Consider the following 19,609-nt stretch of genomic DNA (forward strand, 5'->3'; position numbering starts at 1 on the left):
CGAACTTAAAATTTAATTACCACTCCTCGCAAATGAAGGGATCAGCGCCGTGTTGCCTGATCTGGTGGGAGGTCAAACTCTTGGTGTCGACAAACTTCTCGCCGCACTGGTCACAGACAGGCCGCTTGGATTCGTCGTGACGTTTGAGGTGTTTGTTGAGGTGGGCGACGAGGCGGAACTGCTTTCCGCAGATGTGGCAAGTTTGTGACCTTGAGGGATCGTGGGTGGGGGCGACGCTTCTGAAGGGGAAGATTGAGGGCAAAATTGGTAAGAAAAAATATTTATAAAAAATTGTAGGGCAAAAAATGTACAAAATTATTACGAGCTTGCAAAATATTGGCGTGCAAAAAAGTGTACAAATACCGTGTCGCCGTAATTTTAAGCCATGTTGACGTTGACGTTGACGGAGTGGAGGTGGGAGGCTCGTTGGCGACGTCACTTAAGGGGTCCGTCATCTCGAGAACTTCGGGGGAGTAGACGGTACAATAGTCGAAGGAGATTTCGTCCAGCTCAACTTTGACCTCGGGGAGGTCTGTTTCCTCGACAAGTTGGACTTCTTCGTGCTCCATCTTCACATCTGTAGAATTTCGTATTACTAACAGGATGGAATTATTTGAGGAAAATAATTAAGTTAAGTGACACAAATGTTGGAGAAAGTAAATAATTTACGATTTTGTAAGATGGAAAAATCTGTTGACTTACCTGCGTTTAATCCGAGATTAATTTACTACCAAATAAATTAACTTACTCACTTTAAAATTCTCTTAATTATTAGTTAATTACTAACATGAGGAATTAAATATTTAATTGAAAGTGAAAGTAGAGTGTAATGTTTTGCGAACCAGGTGGGATTGAATTCGTGCCAAAACCGGGATCAGTGAGATTCAGGCTGCTCAAGTGAACAACGAGAAATGCATGAGGAACGCTATGCAGAAATAAGTATTTTTCAGGAAATTTATGAATTTTTAGGAAATGTGAAATTACGCATTTCCAGAAAATAATTAACCCACGCTATGAACTTGTTAAATGCCAGTATTATGTAATTTAAGACTTCATAATTCTTAAAGAAATAGGGAATGAATTTGTTTCATATTACGCAAAATTAGTAAGGTTAAAATTTTATGTCTGGTTAATTGCACCCATGTTTTATTACTGGCGGTGATTGCCAATTATTTTTGTGGTTTGTGGTATAGCAACTTAAGTGTGGAAGCGAGTTGAGCTAGGGAACGAGAAATTGGTTGACCTCGCACGCTGAAAAAGAGCATTTTTTCCTACTTTGAGGTCAAATTGCGAAACTCTAAGTGAATTTTATCGAAAATAAAATCTGGTCGATAACATCTTAACTTTCTAAATGGCATCCCTAGATTGCTATAGCCTATTAAATGCTGTCATTTTAAAGAATTCATAAATTTTTCCATATTTTTTATTAATAGTTTCACTCCCTCAATTACATAAACAAGTTCCGAAACTCATAAGAAAAAACATGGAAACCCTTGGTAAAATTTACGTTAAAATTTGTAATTGCAAGTAAGATGTTTACACACTTGAAAATTTAAACAAATTTGCAGAGTTAAATGAGTAAAATATTTACAAATACATAGTGAACAATTCCTTCATAATTTCAATCGTATCTGGCACAGAACGTCCCTTAGAAAGCCTTATAAACGAAAATAAACGCGGCCAAAATTATTTTGTATAACCAAACTAGTCCGAATACCACCCGCCCAAAGTACTCATACCCCTTAGAGAAACCGAACGATTTCTTAATGCTATCAAACCGTTTTGCATATTGCGGACCAAAGTTTTCCTTTCCAACCACCAAGAGGGTATTGAGTAAGAAAAACGTGGATAATTTTCTAGAAATTGGGTTTTTCAAGACATCAAACATCACGTGGTCCTTGGCGGCACTAATTATTTTTTCTGTAAAGGTCAAGGCCTTGTAAGTGTTGGTGGCTTGAATTTGGAGAATGTCCTTAAGTGTCCAGTACATCAGAATGTTTGGCGAGATGGAAGTAATTCCTTGAAGACCCTGGATTTTTTAGGAACAAATTGGGACAGAAAATGTCACAAATTAAGTATTATTCTTCTATTTTTTAAAGATTAACTTTATTTGAAACCTGAAACGTAACATCTGCCACGAAAATGGCATCCTTCTCGGCATGGAATAGACTCGGGATAGCGTACCGTTCAAATATCCCGCGGTAAACTTCCCGCGCTGATTTCAAATTGGGGCGAAGTGCGATGTTGTACTTATCTTCGATGCCTACCAAATATCCGAGGATTGCCCAGAGATGGTTGAAAGCGGAAAGGTCGTCCTCATTTGGGCAGGAAATTCCGAGCCGTTCAGGAAAAAGGATGGGAAAGCCGATAAAGGCGAATTGGATGAGGGCTAGGATTTGCTGGTTGAATGGTACCGCGTTGAAAATTTTCTCGTTAGATGGCGCAATACCGCGCTGGCTTGGCGGGATGTTTGAATTGTTAAGATCCTTCTTTGCGGCGGCCCACGCGGCGGTGGGGGCATAGTCGGAAAATTCACTCGCGTCGGATAGGATTTCTCCGCGGGAGATTTTTTTTGAAGCGGCGCAGGCAAGAGCGGAATGCAGGGCGCGGACTCTGTTTAAACTGTAAGTATCGATACGATTAGTAAAAAGAGTCGAGTTTTTTTTTAAAAATATTATGAAATTTGGGCAAACCTTTTATAAATATCGGTAATATTTCCATCTGATCCAGACTCCCAGAAGGGATCGGTATACCACGTGATTATCTCGGTAATGGTTGAGGTGTACCGCTTAGTGGCGCTTGCCGGGGTGGAAAAGTTTCCAGAAAGGAGCAAGATGTCGATGCCATCGGTATAAGGACTACTTGCGAGACCGAACATGTGTGAGATGGAAATTGAGGGGAGGTTATTTCTAGCGAATTGTTGACCTCTTCGCGCTAAGTTGAAATCTAGCCAAGCGGGAGGTTTGCGATCTGGGTCGATCTTAGCGGGAGGGATGGTACGGGCGCCTTTCAAATCTAGGAAGAATTCTTCTATGTTTAATTCCGAAGGACTGAAATTAAAATAATGTATTAGGAAATTTTTTTAAATGTTTAGATATTTGTGAGTTCTGGAAATATTGACAGAATACAGACCAGTTTAACAAATAGTACACTAAAATATCTAGTGATACAGCCGTTACCGATATGACTACCGAAATGGTAAAAATTTACCACAGCAACAGTGGTAGATTTTGGTGGTGGTGACGTTATTATAACAGCGATGGTAGCGCATGCCAAAATCTACCTTGTGGTAGATTTCTACCATTTCGGTAGAGTCATATCTAGTTACCGCAGATAACAAGCCATATTAAAAAAATTGTGAGTAAACTGACTACCGTAAGTTAGATGGATAATGCATCAAAAAATCTTACCAAACGGAATTTGTTTTCTTAGCGAAGACTTCTCCCATTTTTATTTTTTTCGACGTTGAAGCGGTCTGACACTAATTATAATGGAGAACAACCTTTATATATCACAAAGAAGGTGCTCAGAGTAGAAAACCAAATCTACGTGATTCGTTAAGGTTGCCGTGGAACCCATTCAAAAGTGAAGCGATGAGAAACATCTTCATTAAAAACATCTCTATAAATTTTTTAGTAATAATTTAAGTCATTAAACTCGTATTATCATAATCACATGGCATATCACTTAAGATAAGAAGCAGCTATATTTTTTTACTTACACAATGGGAAATCTTTTGAACCGGTGGATACCAAATATGATACGAATCGGCATGAATGTATCAACTTATATATTTACCGGATCGGTCTATCTGTCTGTCTGTCCCAGACGCATCCCTTCAATGTATTAATCACTCCAACATATTAAATCAACCAGAAGTCACTAACGTGATTTGTTGTGTGAACTATGAAATTTCGGAAACGTGAGGTGGGTGTGTCACATTAAATTTTGATTTACGAATAGTTAAAGGGATATGCGCTATTTTTCCGCTAAAATATATTTTTAATTATATCCGAAGCAAATGATGGGATTGCACTTGGTCCCACGGGCACCCAGAGTAGCCTAGTTGTTAAAATTAGACACAATGTGTCGCACCACCACCCATTACGCTGTTTAATCATACTTTACACCATTAGGTAGAGGATGTTGCACAACCATGAAGGAATTCCGATGGAGTAAGTATTTCCCACTGGAATAAACCAACATGGATAACCTGCCTTTTATGTCGGTCTGTAATTACAAATTTAAATAAATAAAGAAATAAAGACTTAATCAGTGAATTTAATTGATGGAGAAATATGTACACCTCGGTAAAAATTCACAGCCTGTTAAATTATATGTACAATGCAGACACTAGGTATTGTAAGTTGACTTATCAAACATAGATAAATTTTATAACTATTTTTATTGCGTATTTTTATAACTCTTTTTTATCATGGCTAACAGAAGAGACTGTTCACAGAGGATCTACTTATAACCTCAATAGTGAGCTCGAGCACCTATAAATGCGTAGCTGAATAATTTATCTATGTAATCTGAACTTACTCAAATACAGGCAAAGTGGGAAACTGCGTCATATTTAATGGATTTAATAAAAACTGGGAAATACATAAATTTACAAAAACAACATGCTTAGTTTCGGCATCGCAATCAAAGTAGAAAACAAGTTTATTATAGAACAATACTAAAATATGAACGATAATTAGTTATTCTTACAGTATTTGCGGGTTAATATAGTTTTAATTACACAAATGCTTACATCTGGAAGAAAGTTTAACAGTTTGATACTCAAATGTATTTTTTTAATCGTTGAAAATTATTCAGGATGATTTTATTGATGGAATTTTGCGCCAGGATTTTGTTGTAGGACCTTGAATAAAAACCAAGCCGGCTTGAAGTTGCTTATATTTTTAGGAATTATTTAATCTGACCAAGTTTGTTAATCTCGTCAGTGATGTCGTTAATGACTCCTTCCAACTCCTCTTTGTCCGAGAATAGCGTTTTATCCGCGGTTACAGAGATTCCCATTTTCCCCTTGTAGCTAAGATTAGTGATCATGAGGGAGCAGGATGTTTGCAGCAGCCCAACAATGGGCAGCACCCGCTCGACAGGATTCCCAAAAAATTCACATCCATCCTCTTCAAAAATAGCGATGTTAGAATGCACCAAGGTCACCGCGGCGGGAAATACTACTTCCTTTTTTAAAATGCTGGCAACTAGGGCGTTCCCGCTAAAAACAGCGGCAGCCCCGACGAGCAGGGTGGAGTTGAAAAAGTGACGAAATTGGTTGGAGATTTGGAGAAGTCTTTCCTCCCTTGAGGCCTCTAAGAGGGGCATGCGCATTGGGACCACGATTCTGCAAGAAATACAAATATTAACTCAATTAATTTAAATAACTACTCATTTTATAAATACTCCTACATATTATTCGTTAAAGTTCCTGGATGACTGGAAATATTTGGGAGAACATAGAGTGCCGTCGCGTCTCGGTTTGCCCCTCTTTTCCTCATAATTTCTCTCATTACCCCAGCAATTCCGGCGGACATGAGGGACGTCACATTGGTCCGAGTTCTGGCCGAAATTTGCTTCAGGTCCGTCATATCCAGTGCGACGAGGTTATGACCTATTTTTGAAAATTATTTCAAAAAATCTTTAACGATTTAAAAAAATATTTAAAAAAACCGCACTTACATCGGACTATTTCCCCACTCCGGTCAGGTACCTGAATCGTGAGGGGATTCGAATCAATCCCTTTCAGCAAAAGGTACGCAAATTCCGTCGGAGTGATGAAGATTAGTTGGAGGAAATTCAAAAATCTTCGCGGCCAAGATGGTGGTTTTTTCTTGTGGAATTTTCCCTTAATATTTTCCAATACGGTGTGACCCCCCTTATTGTCGCAGAAGTCGCTCAAAACTGAGATGCAGGCCAACCCGTCGCCAAGGGAGTGGTGGAGGCGCAAAATCAGGGCAGACTTGGTGCCATTTTCATAATTTGGCAGTGACACGAATTCCCACAAGGGGGCGTCTTTTCGGTACGGTTTTTCAGGGAGGGTGTCCAAGTAGTGGGTGATTTTTTCTGGGTCGGATTCCTCATTGATGGTGAGATGGCGGGAAAGTTGGAAGGTTGGGGATTTCTTCCAGAAGATGGTTCCCATCCAGCGGTGTAAAGTGCAGGATAGTTCGGGATACTAAAAAAAGGATTAAATTTATTTACGGCGGGAAGTTCAAAAATTTAAAATAATAAATACTTACTTTTTCTACGATTGACTCCAACCTGCCAATTACTTGATTTATGTCGTGCTTATTTTTTAAATAGAGCGCCAAACAGATCGAGCATGTCGGCCTTCGGTACATGTCATCCCAAGAAAAGACACTGCTCGAGACATTTAGGTGACGGTAGAGATCTGTCTTGTACGAGGCCAGGGATAAGATGAGTTTTCTGTACAGTATTAGTGGAAATATGACAAGGAGGATAACAAGTGGGAGAATGAAGGTCGATGTAAAAATTGATGCAAGGAACAGCATCAAATTTCTGAGGAGGGATTTCATTCTAAGTTTTCACGCGAATATTTAAGAAGTTGTGAGATGCACATGGGTTGAATTCCAACTAGAGAAATTCCCAAGGTATCGGGATTATGTTTGCGTACAGAGGGATGTGTACCAGGTTAGTGGATTGAATTTTTATTAGTTAGATTCACTCGTTTTTTAAACCAGTTTTGTTAACTGATATCTATTTAACATTTGGATAAAGGAGGAAATGAAATGAACTCACGGCTTTGTTACAGGATATTCTTTGTGTATTCTTGGCCAGGTTTTATTTATGGACGTAATTCTACTCGAGCGGTGGGACGATTGAGTTTATGTTTATAGGAAGATGCTTAGCATAGTTAGCTTTGTCTATAAATTGATTTTGTGCTGGACTGTGCAAGAAATTGCAGAAGTGAAAAAGAAATTGCTTAAAATTGCACGAAATACTAGAGCAGAAACCTATGTATAGTTAAATTGTGGAAAATTAATATTATGTGCCATCAGGCTCGATGCGATCAGGCCGAAGTTTTTATCCGGGGTCATGTAAAAATTCTGAACTTCTTGATATGACATTAGAATCTAATGTCATATCAAGAAGTTAAGAATTTTACAGTTCAGATACCTGTTCAGATACACTTAATCTAATGATTAGATTAAGTGTACATTTTTCCATTAAGTGCATCGTTCATAAGTTAAGAAAACTTATCATATTTAAGTACCATTATCATTTCGGATCTGTAAATTCTTCTTACACGTTCCACCAATGGCTTAAATGTGTAAACATGACTTGAAGAAATCCAAGATCTAAGGTAAGATAGGTGCATTTAAAAGTATGAAGCATGCCCCCCTCGCCCCTTAACATTACCTCGCCTACGCTGATGATAACTCGTTAATCGACTTATTCATTGATTGCCGAAAACTATTCAAAATGTTATTTATTATTGTAATAAATAACATTTAAATAGTTTAAATACGTGTTGTCGTGGAAGCGTAATTCTTAAGTAAGTATTACTTACTTAGAAGTTCTTAAGTAGATTTTTATGTATCATGCGAATATTTGTGTAGTACCTAAAGAAATTTAATGCCAATCTCTAAAGTAATCATATAATATTCCATGAACATTATATTTACTTACGCACTAATTACCTACATACAATGTCTCAGAGATTACGTCTGGAAGTAGAACTGGTCAATAAATACTTTCCTTTAACCTGCAAATGTAAAATGTTTGCTACAAAGGCTGAGAAATTGATGTGATCTTACTTGATTTGTTTCTGTGGGAACTGGAAAGTTCGTGGAGGAAAGTCGTAAAAAGTACGTGACTTGTATTCAGTACTTCTTATGGGAGTACAACCTTCAAGAGTTAGTGTATGGTTTGCGATATCCAATTAAGAAGTTGATATGTAAATAAATGTGCGATATCAATTGCGAAAATCGTGAAAATTATAAATTATGATGTGAATTTTCTTATACTAATATTTATTTTAATTTATTAAATAAATTACTTACTTTTACATGAAGTATGGGTGCGAACGTAACTTTATATATTCTCACAGATCTTTGCGAATTTCGTCTCTCGACACGTCTAATTGATTGCGGAGTTCATGGAACTAATCACTTAAATTTTGACTTGAAATTGAGTTTTTTTTAATTATTTAAAACATTTTTCTGGAAGGATGACCCCCTGCGCGGTCCGGGTTTCGAACGGGTGTAAAAGTTATTCTGCAGGAGAACCCGTCCTGAAAGATATGTTTATGCAGGTCGAACATGGAAAGATGTAAGGGGAACTTTTAGTTTAAATGGATTTTTTTTAATTAAAAATTTCATTAATTTGACATTTTCTGAAATCTTAATGTAGTTATGGACTCTTAGGCGAGAGCGGTTGTGGGTTAGTCGAGATTCCACCTGTTTTTCTTTTACCGTGAATATTTATGATCGTTTAGAATTTATCGTGTAGAAAGACGACACTTTTGAAATGTATCATGGGTCAAATTGCCCTGGATTCGGGCCATATTTCCGTCCTAGAAAGGGATGCCTGTAGATCGAGAGAGGAACTTCTTACCTCGATTGGACACATGCCCCAGGTTGGTCTAAAAAATTAATTACATTGAGGACTTAAATTTAATCGTTACTTTTTTAGGAAGTTGCCCTGTATCCGTTAAGAATTAGGGAAATATTCGAATACTTTGGAACACTTCAAGGCCTTAGTAAGATCGAGGTAGGGGTCAGAATTCGGGAATTGAGTACCGTTCTGAATTTGGAGGATGGGAATCTCTCCGTCAAAACGTTAAGGTGGAGTCATTTTATTAGTTTTTCAATTTTTGGCGCTTTCTAAAAATATTTGAAAATAGCGGCGGACAGCTTCGTCGTGTCTCGCTTGCTGTCGCGTTGTTAAATCGCCCCAGACTTTTGATCCTGGACGAGCCTACGACGGGAATTGATCCCTTGTTAAGATTGGGGTAAGGTTGTGGCGGAGTTTTCAAATTGTGGAAAAGTGATATACTTTATGGGAAATTATAGTATTTGGGACTATATTGGTGGTCTGGTAGTCACGTTGGGAACAACGGTCATTGTCACGACGCATTATGCTGAAGAGGCGAGGAAATGTGATAAGGTTTTCCAATATACAGATATAAAAGATACACTTTAAATAATTTTATTACCAGCGGTGACGATATCTGATTCTATGGTAGAAATCTACTACTGTGGCGGTATTAGATTTTCGTGGTGGTGGCGCTATTTTTCCGGCTGCGGTTATATCTGTACTACCAAACCGGTAACAATAGCGCCACCACCCCGAAAATCTAATACCGCCGCAGTACTTGATTTCTACCATTTTCGGTTGAGTCATATATCGTTACCGCTGGTAATAAACGACTTAGGGTACAATTTCCCCATCTTAATAAGGTATTATAAACAAATTTACCAATGATCATGTCCAGATCGGCATAATGCGGAGGGGTCGCTTAATTTGCGAAGATAATCCCAACAATCTCCTGGAGTCGTACGGCACTCCGATTTTAGAAGTCGTGCTGAAATCCCTTGCCAGAATGGACGAGGAGAAAAAATTACAGTCCATCGATAATCATTCTACACTAGCTAAAATATCAAGATACAAGTATCCCTTGGCAGGACTGGAATCCGATAAGTGTAGCCCATTATCTTTCCGTTTTAAGGAAAAAGACGAAACTGAAGCCTCGCTAGAAAATATTTTTATTGAGAAGGCGGAAACTCCAAAGAAGTCAAAAATTGTTGAGGAGTTTGAAAAAGTTAGAATTCTAACGAAACGGAATTATCTTCTTCACCTGCGCACACCGGAGTAAGTACACACTGCGCATCTACACAGGAAGCAATATTTTATAAGAAATTACGATTACAGGGTTTTGGCTACATTCTTGCTCCTGCCGGTTATCCAGGTCATAGCAATCTTTTACATTTTTGGCAGAGATCCTGTCGGAATGAGGTTGGCTGTGTATAACCAAGAAAGAAATTGTTTCGGTGGAAAGAATAATATGAATTATAGTCTATTGGGGGATAATTGGACGATATGGGGTTGTGCTTTTCTTAAGGAACTTGAAGAAGGGGCGGGAAAATTTAATTTGGTAAGCGGATTTCTTAGAAAACCAGTAACAGAATGAGATGCGATTCAATTTTAAATGTCCAAAAGTTTTTCCTAATGAAATTAAATTGTTGTATCCTTACTAGAAATATTATAGGTCAGGCACCTCAGCTTTGGCTGCTGTCGAAACTGGTGGAGCAATAGGGGCTGTTGAAATTCCCGCAAATTTCACAGTCAGTACTAGGCACAGATTTGTTTTTGACAGATTCACCCCAGAAATTGATTTGCGGCAGAGTACGATTAAAGTTCGGATGGATATGACGAGTAAAAAATTACTAACTTTATTAACTATTACTGAAATTGTGACATGAATTATTATTTCTTAGATACGATAAACACCAATTTCGTGATCAGCATGATTCAACTAAGTTATATGAGATTCCTTCAAGGGATCGTTAATGAGACAAGAATAGAAATTAATCCTAACCTTCTCAAATTACCATTTACTGTAAGTCTTAAGATGATTTTATCAGATGACAAAACAATTTAATCAACTAAAAAATTTCGTCAAATTTATTTACAGTTCAACAGAAAACTGGATCCACACGAATTTACATTTCAAGAATATATCCTTCCAGCCAATGTAATTTTGTAAGTGCAAAGTTTGAATTTTTGATAAAAAATAGGACGATAGCAATGAGATGAGATTGGGTCAGTTTACTAAAGGCGAGTCGAGATTTTGGGAACGATTTCTGGCCTTAATTATTAGGATGACGTAATCGTCCAGATTTTTTAAAGTGGGGGCCCATCTCCCAAACTACTGTTCGAGACCCCTCACTCCAACTTTCCTATCTTATCTTATTACCAGATAAAATAAGATGATAACCACAATACGACACAAAAAACTTATCTTTAAATGTTTACCAACAGGACAACCTTTTTTCTCTCAATGTCTGCCGGCATTTTCCTCTCGACGGAGAAAGAACAAGGGACGTTGGCCCGTTCGCTGGCGGCAGGAGTGAAAATGCGGCAAGTCTACATTTCCTATTTTATTTCTGAAACGTCCATGACTATTTTGCAAGTCGGGGCCATATTTGCGGTTCAATTCGCCCTGGTCGGATACGGGGTTAGGGGAAATTTAGGAACGTGCTTTGTCATGGCGCTACTATCCAGTGTTGTCACGATGTCGTTAGGTATGCAAAAATACTTTAGTTTAAATAATTTTATTACCAGCGGTGACGAAATATGAGTCTACCGGAAATGGTAGAAATTCATTACCACGGCGGTTGTAGATTATCATCGTGGAGGCGCTATTGTTACGGCTGCGGTAATATGTTTACTACCAAAGCGGTAACAAATTGTTACTAAAAATAGCACCACCACCACCAAAATCTACCACCGCTGCGGTAATGAATTTTTACCATTTTCGGTAGACTCATATATCGTCACCGCTGGTAATAAACGACTCAGCAAATTATTTAGGGTGTGCTAAATTTCCTTTAATAGCAATGCTGGCCGCCTCTATTTTTTCAAAGTTAAGGGAAACGATTGTTACCATAATATTTTTCATCTTGATATGCGGCATACCTTCAGGTAATTTGGAAATAATGTTTTTTGAAGCTTATATTTTAATTTATTTCAATTTAGGATCCTTCTGGCCGCTGGAAGCTGTCAATGCACACTTCCGCTGGATGTTCTACTATTTGAATCCAATCTCACTGCCGATGGTGGCGATGAGACGAGTGTTCAATAATGGGTGGGGTTTGGGGCATTTAGTTGTGAGGGTGGCTTTCTTAACGCCGATTGCTTGGTTGGTTCTTATTTCGTGTGGATATTGTGTTGTCGGTAGGATACAGAGGGTTAAGTAGAGGCCAATTTCTTGAAAATGATGGGACAATGGGCGGCACATCTTTTAAAATTGACTTACCTTTTGATTTTTGATTAATTTAATTAAAAAAATTTGTATATGGATGGTAAATATGAGGTAATATTTCAATACTTATTCAACCCGAGAATATTTTGGGATTTCTCGTGAGAATAAATCAGTCGATGATAACCCTGCTCTGGTATTATTTTACCGATAATTATCTCTAATTGTTTTTTCTCATTATTTATTTTATTATTTATTTTAACTACATCATACTTTTAGAGAAGATAAGTATGTTCATACAAAATTAAAAGGTGACATCGCTTTTCTTCCCGCTCCGCTTATTTTTCGTCCAGCAGCATAAATTTCATCGTGTAGGCGGTTAATCTATAAAAGGAAAAATAATTTAGTTAATTTAAAACACCAATAGGCATTACGACTCAAACTAATTTTTGAAAAATATTTATGGTTGGAACAAAAATTAATTTTAATTCTACCGCTTTTACTATGACAAATTTATCGCTTCACTAGAAGCTCGGAGTCTAAATCCCGCGAACGCCGCTATATTTTACATTTTAATCTAGCGATTGAATGATTCAATTTGAATCTGAAACATTGGCCGTTGTCATATTTTTACCGCGATTTTTCTCACTTTGAAAACAAGAAAGGTTGGTAGGCCGCCAGATACATGAATGGCAAATTTGGTAGCGGCCCCATCCACGATTCCTCCAACTTATTTGCAATCGAGGCCAGGCAAATTTCGCCACATCGCGCGGTAGTCATAGCGTTTCTTGTTAATGTGGACATCATTGTGAGCTTGAAGCGCTGAAAAAATTTTCATATTTTTAGGAATTTTACTAAGATTTAAAAAAAAAACTAAATAAATGTTTGAATTATTTAAAACTTACCGCGCCAGTCCCGGTCAGAGTATCGTTGTAGATATTCGTCTCAACTGGCCCCGGACAGAGCAGGGTGCCGTGAATTCGTTCCATTTTCCTCAACTCGTGCCTCAAGCTGTCAAAGTACCCCTGGAAATAGAATCTTAATTTGTAAATAATTTACAGTTGATGAATGTTTCGTAAAATGGACATATCGAAATTATTGCATATTCTTAATTTTTGCAAAAACTAATAGATCGCCAGGATTCGAACCCGGGAACAAGCTAATTTAACATGTTTGCTTACGTGCAGCGCGAATTTTGTTGGCGTATAAGGTGTGAGGTATGGAAAGCCCATTTTCCCCGCCAAACTTGACACCACCGCCAAATGACCTTGACGGCCCCGCTCATTTTTGAAATAGTTGAGTACGATCCGGTTCAAATTTACGAGGGAGAACACGTTCAAGTCGAAGAGGGCTTTATCCGTGGAAATTGGCGCCTCCTCCCAGAGCGCGAATTGACCCATGGCGGCCGCGTTTGAAATCAGGATATCGAGCTAGAAAGTTGCCATCAATTAGAAAACGTATTTCTCAATTAAAATTATGCTTAAAATTTTCATCCTGAAGGTTAAATTTTTTGCAAGTTATGCCCAACTTTTGCACACCATAGTTTACAAAACTACCTAAAAATGCTTACCAATTATAAAAAAACTTTTAGTATAAAATAATTCCAGAAAAATTAACGCCACCTAAATTTTCGCAAATTTCTCCCAATCATTCAAATTACCCACCTTTCCAAAAGTTTTCACAACTTTTTCCAACGCTTTGGCATGACTGTCGTAATCCACCATGTCGAACGGCAAGACGAGAATGGCATCCTGTTTCGTGGAATTGTTCAACGCTGTGCAAAAATTATGATAAAATACCATACAAAAAATTAGGTGTACATAATTTGCCAAAATATTTAGCATAATTACCCAAACACTCCCTCTTCACCCTCTCCAACTCCTCATTCCTCCTCGCGGACAAAATTATCTTCACATTTTTCACCTTCACCAACTCCTTGGCAATACCTGGACAAAAAATCAATTTTAGAATTTTACACTTACAAAATTTGACAAAATTATAAATCTGTATCTTGCATAAATCTTAAATAAAAAGTTTTTTGTATTACTAAATTCATGAATGATAGCCTTATAAGAAGATTTTGAAAAAAATTTACAGACAAAAAAGCGTCACCAAAAAATTCAATTGTTTTCCGAAATAAAAAAAACTGCTCACCTTCCCCAATTCCTGACGATGCTCCCGTCACCCAGACAACCTTCCCTTCAAAACGGGTCGCTAGAAATTAAAAACATTTCCTCAAATTTCATACCCTTGGCGTACTCACGTCAAATTTATGACTTTCTATGCTTCATGTTAATAAAATTTGTGCAAATTCTAGTCAAAACTTGAAAATCCAAAATTTACTGAAATAAATTGGCGTTCGAATTCGTACGGTATAAATTGCGATACTACAAATTATGAAACATGACTCCCACACAGTTCATATTTCACGCCAAATATTCCCCATAATTAATTCCCCCATACCGATATCCTTCCCAAACTTGATGTGCAAATAGGTCCAAATATCACAATCCGAGATGAACAAAATCCCCACACATATCGCCAAAAAGGCGAGAAAAACAGCCACAATTAACTCCAGCATTTCTCGACAAACAAATATTTTAACACGACCATACCCAAGAACGATTCACGCCAAACTGAGACCAACCTCGACGTGCAGAACTGTAGTGGGGGGATAGTTTCTTGTGGAAATCTACGTCTATATTTCTGTCAGTGGGACAGCCAGGGTTTGATAGACATGTCCTGTTAAATTATATGTCAGCCCAGTTCTGTTCTCTAGGGTATCCCTGCAATGCTGGAGCTTAGCATTGGAAGGATGACGGTTTGTAGTCATACAGGGGGATGTGTGGTAGCTGAGGATATTTAACGTTAATCTTTATGGTAGTCATGTATAGTATTACATGCATACCTGTTCACATTCATTCAAATTGTACGAAATAAATAATGAGTGAGTGAATAATTCATTAAATAAATGAAGATTGGGTAAATAATTTAAATTGAAGTTTACAATGAATGAATAAAAATTTTTGAACAGGTATGATTACATTATATTTATTTATGGAGCAATTAATACCTACCATATCCTAATCTTGATAAAAACCTCAGCGCTGTTTAACTTTAGTCGGGTTCTTACATACAGATATGTATATACAATGTCTGGAAGTAAACAGGCTAATAAGTAGATAATTGTGTTTAACCTGCAAATTTAAAATCTTTACAGGAATGAAAAAGGCTGAGAATTGATAGATCTTAACTTGTTGACGTGGGAATTGGAAAATTCATGGAGGAAAGTCATACTTACGTTGGCAAGCCCGTACTCCTTGTGAGTAACAGATTGATGACTTTAACCTTCAAGAGTTAGTACCGCTACGTATGTGGTTTATATCTAATTAACTAGATGATATGTAAATAAATGTGCCATATCAATTTAAAAAATCATGAAGATTATGAATTATGATGCGAGCTTACCTATACTAGTATTTTAATTCATTAAATAAACTACTTACTTTTACATCAAATATAGGCGAAAATTGGAGGAAATATAAATCCACATTCTCACGGCTCCTTACTAATTTCCTCTCTCTACAAGTTTAATTGATTACGGAGTGAAATGAAGTAATCTCTTAAAATAACTTCAGATCGATCGATCTGATTTTATATTTTTCGAAATGCCATTTTCATTAGTGAATTACAAATGTTGTTTCTGTTGCATATATTTACATATTTTATTACCATGGGGTGATTTATAGTAGAAGTTCGACCGCACTAACCGAAGTGGTCCGATCAGGCGCCCGGATAATTGCTCTGCTTGCCCTCCTCTACTTTCGGAGCAAACCAATAATTCGACCAATGAATTGAAGGGTGAAATCAAATCGATTCAGCCACTTTATCATTCCTCGCGTGTTCTGGTCAAACCAGGTTTCGCTATGAAATAACGTCGACACGTAAATTATCTTGGAGGGGAGAAAGAAAAACTTTTGGCACCGCTAATTCCCCAAAAAATAAAGCCGCGCACTCCTTTATAGTCCGGTAAGGGATAGGTTATGATGGCTTCGGAGTGAAATAAGTTTTTATTTATTTAGTGCTTTGTAAACGTCAGTTATTTGCGCGGAATGAAGTTGCCGTGGAAATTTCATCGGAACGAAAAGTTAGCTCAGAATTAAATTTGTTTGAAATGAGATAATTTCCCGCAAATTCCATGAGTCAGTTTACAGGTCATAAATGAATAAAATTTGTACGTTTGTTCCTAATTTTGTGTTGCCTGGCAACAAAATTTTGGGTGTTCGCCGTTTTTGCTCTTCTTCACGTGAAATAATGTGCAAACATTTCACGCAAATTTCATGCGAAATCGTATAAATCTTAACTCGAGTGATAATACCGCGCTATTTTCACCGTTGACGTGTGAACCGTTTTGTAAAATTGGAATGAACTTTTCATTCCAAGATTATTTTACGTGAAAAAGACGACGTGTAAACAGCACTTTTGCAGGCACATACATGGCGACTAAATAGGTGTGCGTTCTATTAATTTGACGCTTGTGGAAAAATCGTATGATTTTATGCATTATGTAATTGCATATTCTATCCTGCAATGAATTTTCAGGACCGGAAATGCAAACGACTTCTGAAATGACAAAATGTGCAGAATAGACTCTCCATTAACTTGCATCACCAGCTATTTATCACAACATTGGCACCAGAAGATCAACAGCAGCAGATTTATTCATTTTCATCCCTCGAGCTATACATATGTATAAATTAAGATATGTATAATACCGTCCCACTTGTTGACCAAGGACGATCAACATTATCCAGACTGATGCAGTAGAACGACGCTCCAGGCATGATGAGTTTTTTATTCCAATTCATGAGCTGAATTGAGTATATCTATCCACGTAGTCAACTCACAACTACTCAGTCGACCTTCACTCCACTCCACCAAGTTCAAGAACAACACGAGCAAAATAAATACGTGTCAAAAAATTATGGTTGACGAAACTGAATTTTTGGAGGGGAGTGTCTTAATTCCAAAGACGTTTCCAGATTTAGATTGGGCTTGGGTAATTTAATTTATTATTCTGACAAAGGAATTAGTCTTGAATTTAATTTGCAGTTAATTTTGTTTTTTTTTTCTTCATGAATAGTTTAACTCTGTCCCAAGGTGGTACTGGACCTACTGGAGTAAAGTGGACTTAATCCGCTCTGCCGCCTTCATGAAGCAGAAATCCGTAGGTGAAGTTACCAGTGAAGATATTGCGAATCCGAATAATTGTATGGATATGGAATCGAATCTGCTGCATGGATTTGGGTTGAAGGATGTCCCGTTCAAGTTGGTTTTTGATGAGGAGAAGACAATGGTTTTTGGAGAAGGTGGAACTTTTAATGGGCTCAAGATAATTTTATTACCGGCGGTGACGGTAGATGATTCTATGGTAGAAATCTACTACCGCGGCGGTGGAAATCTACTACCGCGGCGGTGGAAATCTACTACCGCGGCGGTGGAAATCTACTACCGCGGCGGTGGTAGATTATCGTGGTGGTGGCGCTATTGTTACCGCGGAGGTCATACGTGTACTACCAAAGCGGTAATAATAGCGCCACCACCGCGATTATCAACCGTGGCGGTATTGGATTTATACCATTTTCGGTAGACTCATATATTGTTACCGCTGGTAATAATCGATTTTGCTAATTTTTTAGAGAGTACTTTTTAATTAAAATTTAATTATGTGGTTTCTGAATTAATTTGATAATTAGACAAACATCACGTCGTATTTTCTGACAATGCGACTTTTGCTGTCGGAGTGACCACTTGGAAGGACGGGGAGACATCATGGGTCTGTTGGAATACGAAGCAAAATATTGATGACGATTTGAAGGAGAAGGTTTTGGAAGTGGTGACTGGTCTCGGATTTAAAGCGGAGATGGCGGTAGAGACAGTTTTCAAGGAATGATAACATTTTTAAGGTTGGATTTATCCATTCGATTTGGGAAGTAGAGATTACAATGATTTACGATGAATATATTTATTTATAAAGAAGTAAAGTTTTCGGAGTAAATAAATAAATTCGGCGGTAATTCAAATTGTGAGTAGAGTTAATTTATTTGAGCTTACAATTAGTTGTACCTATTTATTTTTATTATGCGATTTTTTTATTACTTTGTGATGAAAGAGATAGTGGATAGGCGTGAGGAGGCTTTGAGTTTTTAACGAGTTCGTGTTTCTCCAGTACAAAAATTGTGAGGGTGTAAATTTCACAAAAAAATTCGGTCAATATTCTGTTAATTTTTTAGTAGCTGTAACTTTTAGTTGGCTCCGGTGTCTAGAGATTTGGATGATTTGTACAGCGTTTAAGGTCGTACTGAATATATTTTCTCATTTTATGGAATTTTATGGATTTACTTGAATAATGCGTTAATCTTATTAGTTGAGAAACAAGGACATTTTTCTGACCTTGTGACCTTGATTATATGTGGGTGTGGTAGAAATTTCAAAATCTGGCAATACGTATTTTGACCTGGTATCAGAGGTTTTCAAAACAGTTCAAATTTTTAAAATAGGTTGGAAAATGAAAAAGTATTTCAGATTTGAAATTTCAATGTTATTAGGCATTACAAGGTCGGCCACGTAACCTTTTACCAAGAATTGGCTGTAATTTAAAAATTCATACCATAATACTAACGAGGCCCATGTATATGATGATAACGGAAGACTTGTGGCATCACTGACAGGAATAGAATATATGGAAACTACCCTTCCAAGTATTATGGCTTTAATCAACTCTCAAAGAATGCCGTATCCTACGATGGCTGAATATATTTGGAATGAAAACATCGGGCCAGAGGAGAGGCGGCTCTCTGACGAGGAAAGGAAGACAATATGTTTAAACGAGATTATCTATGAAGGCAACACCTGTTTGTAATGAGTTTACAGAAAACGAGGAAAAATACTTTAACAATTTGCAGATATTAGCTGGCTGGTATATGTTAAAGGCTCTGACAGAACTTGGGATAAATAACGTTCCCATAATTATTTGGCCAAACGTCACAGAAACACTTAAGGTTCTTCCGGAATTCAGCAAATTTCTGCGTTACATACTACTGGAAATGTTAAGTGATGGCTACTTCCAGCTTCCTCCGGGACAAAATCCGGATAATGATGTCCTCAGTTTTATTCAGTCCAAGAAGATTCCAGAATTTCATCAAATTGGTGCTTCTATTGCAGATTCGGAAAAGATTGCTATTAACACATGCCCGGAATTGTGGGATTCGGATATTCGTGCAACGAAGAAATTGTGGAATAATCTCGCCAACATTCTGAAAGGCCATGGCTCAGCACTTGGTTTGCTCTTTGATAATACTGAACGAGAAGGAGAAAAAAATCTAGCAGAAGTTAATTATTTAGACACATTGATAGCATTAAAACGAAAGGCTCTGCACGCAATCGAATATACACTATTAAGAAGCTTGTCTGAACTTGGAACAAAATCAGTCATCAGAATTCTAGAAGTAGGAGCAGGCGTAGGCAGCAGTACAATGGAATCAATTAAACACATGATGGAAATTGGTGGATCATGTTTTCATTATACCTATACTGACTTGTCTCCAGGATTCTTACAAAACGGGGAAACATTGTTTAAAACAACAGACATTG

At 37.4% G+C, this 19,609-nt stretch overlaps 5 protein-coding genes across 6 annotated transcripts; 2 read left to right on the top strand and 3 right to left on the bottom strand.

The window, feature by feature from the left end:
* Nucleotides 1-2,625: 2,625 nt before the first annotated feature.
* LOC118438597 lies at nt 2,626-3,717 on the bottom strand. The gene is made up of 2 exons (XM_035859083.1): nt 3,411-3,717; nt 2,626-3,050 (listed from the first exon to the last, which is right to left on the bottom strand). Exons 1-2 carry the CDS (start codon nt 3,446-3,448, stop codon nt 2,675-2,677), a joined length of 414 nt encoding a protein of 137 aa, XP_035714976.1. The 5' UTR covers nt 3,449-3,717; the 3' UTR covers nt 2,626-2,674.
* A 696-nt stretch (nt 3,718-4,413) lies between these two features.
* On the bottom strand, nt 4,414-6,577 carry LOC110858951 (putative diacyglycerol O-acyltransferase Rv1760). The gene is made up of 4 exons (XM_022107831.2): nt 6,252-6,577; nt 5,692-6,187; nt 5,422-5,623; nt 4,414-5,356 (listed from the first exon to the last, which is right to left on the bottom strand). The coding sequence occupies exons 1-4, from the start codon at nt 6,546-6,548 to the stop codon at nt 4,918-4,920; spliced, it is 1,434 nt and encodes a 477-aa protein (XP_021963523.2). The 5' UTR covers nt 6,549-6,577; the 3' UTR covers nt 4,414-4,917.
* A 1,558-nt stretch (nt 6,578-8,135) lies between these two features.
* On the top strand, nt 8,136-12,147 carry LOC110858952 (ABC transporter G family member 23). Of its 2 annotated transcripts, XM_035859180.1 has the most exons (14): nt 8,136-8,304; nt 8,386-8,415; nt 8,485-8,611; nt 8,668-8,819; nt 8,879-8,986; nt 9,048-9,141; nt 9,470-9,846; nt 9,907-10,129; nt 10,233-10,410; nt 10,473-10,594; nt 10,670-10,737; nt 11,017-11,279; nt 11,593-11,679; nt 11,734-12,147. In XM_035859180.1, exons 1-14 carry the CDS (start codon nt 8,204-8,206, stop codon nt 11,952-11,954), a joined length of 2,151 nt encoding a protein of 716 aa, XP_035715073.1. In that variant the 5' UTR covers nt 8,136-8,203; the 3' UTR covers nt 11,955-12,147. The 2 variants fall into 2 exon arrangements, with proteins under 2 accessions (XP_035715073.1, XP_035715074.1); XM_035859181.1 differs by lacking the exon at nt 11,593-11,679.
* A 33-nt stretch (nt 12,148-12,180) lies between these two features.
* On the bottom strand, nt 12,181-16,362 carry LOC110858953 (dehydrogenase/reductase SDR family member 7). Its single transcript, XM_022107833.2, has 9 exons — nt 15,034-16,362; nt 14,420-14,808; nt 14,111-14,170; nt 13,807-13,902; nt 13,621-13,730; nt 13,138-13,386; nt 12,862-12,981; nt 12,606-12,778; nt 12,181-12,340 (listed from the first exon to the last, which is right to left on the bottom strand). Exons 2-9 carry the CDS (start codon nt 14,535-14,537, stop codon nt 12,295-12,297), a joined length of 972 nt encoding a protein of 323 aa, XP_021963525.1. The 5' UTR covers nt 14,538-14,808; nt 15,034-16,362; the 3' UTR covers nt 12,181-12,294.
* A 455-nt stretch (nt 16,363-16,817) lies between these two features.
* LOC110859015 lies at nt 16,818-18,033 on the top strand. The gene is made up of 3 exons (XM_022107889.2): nt 16,818-17,015; nt 17,100-17,325; nt 17,713-18,033. The coding sequence occupies exons 1-3, from the start codon at nt 16,941-16,943 to the stop codon at nt 17,907-17,909; spliced, it is 498 nt and encodes a 165-aa protein (XP_021963581.1). The 5' UTR covers nt 16,818-16,940; the 3' UTR covers nt 17,910-18,033.
* Nucleotides 18,034-19,609: the final 1,576 nt, after the last annotated feature.

Source organism: Folsomia candida, unplaced genomic scaffold, assembly GCF_002217175.1.
Source record: "Folsomia candida strain VU population unplaced genomic scaffold, ASM221717v1 Fcan01_Sc023, whole genome shotgun sequence".
Taxonomy (NCBI): Eukaryota; Metazoa; Arthropoda; class Collembola; order Entomobryomorpha; family Isotomidae; genus Folsomia; species Folsomia candida.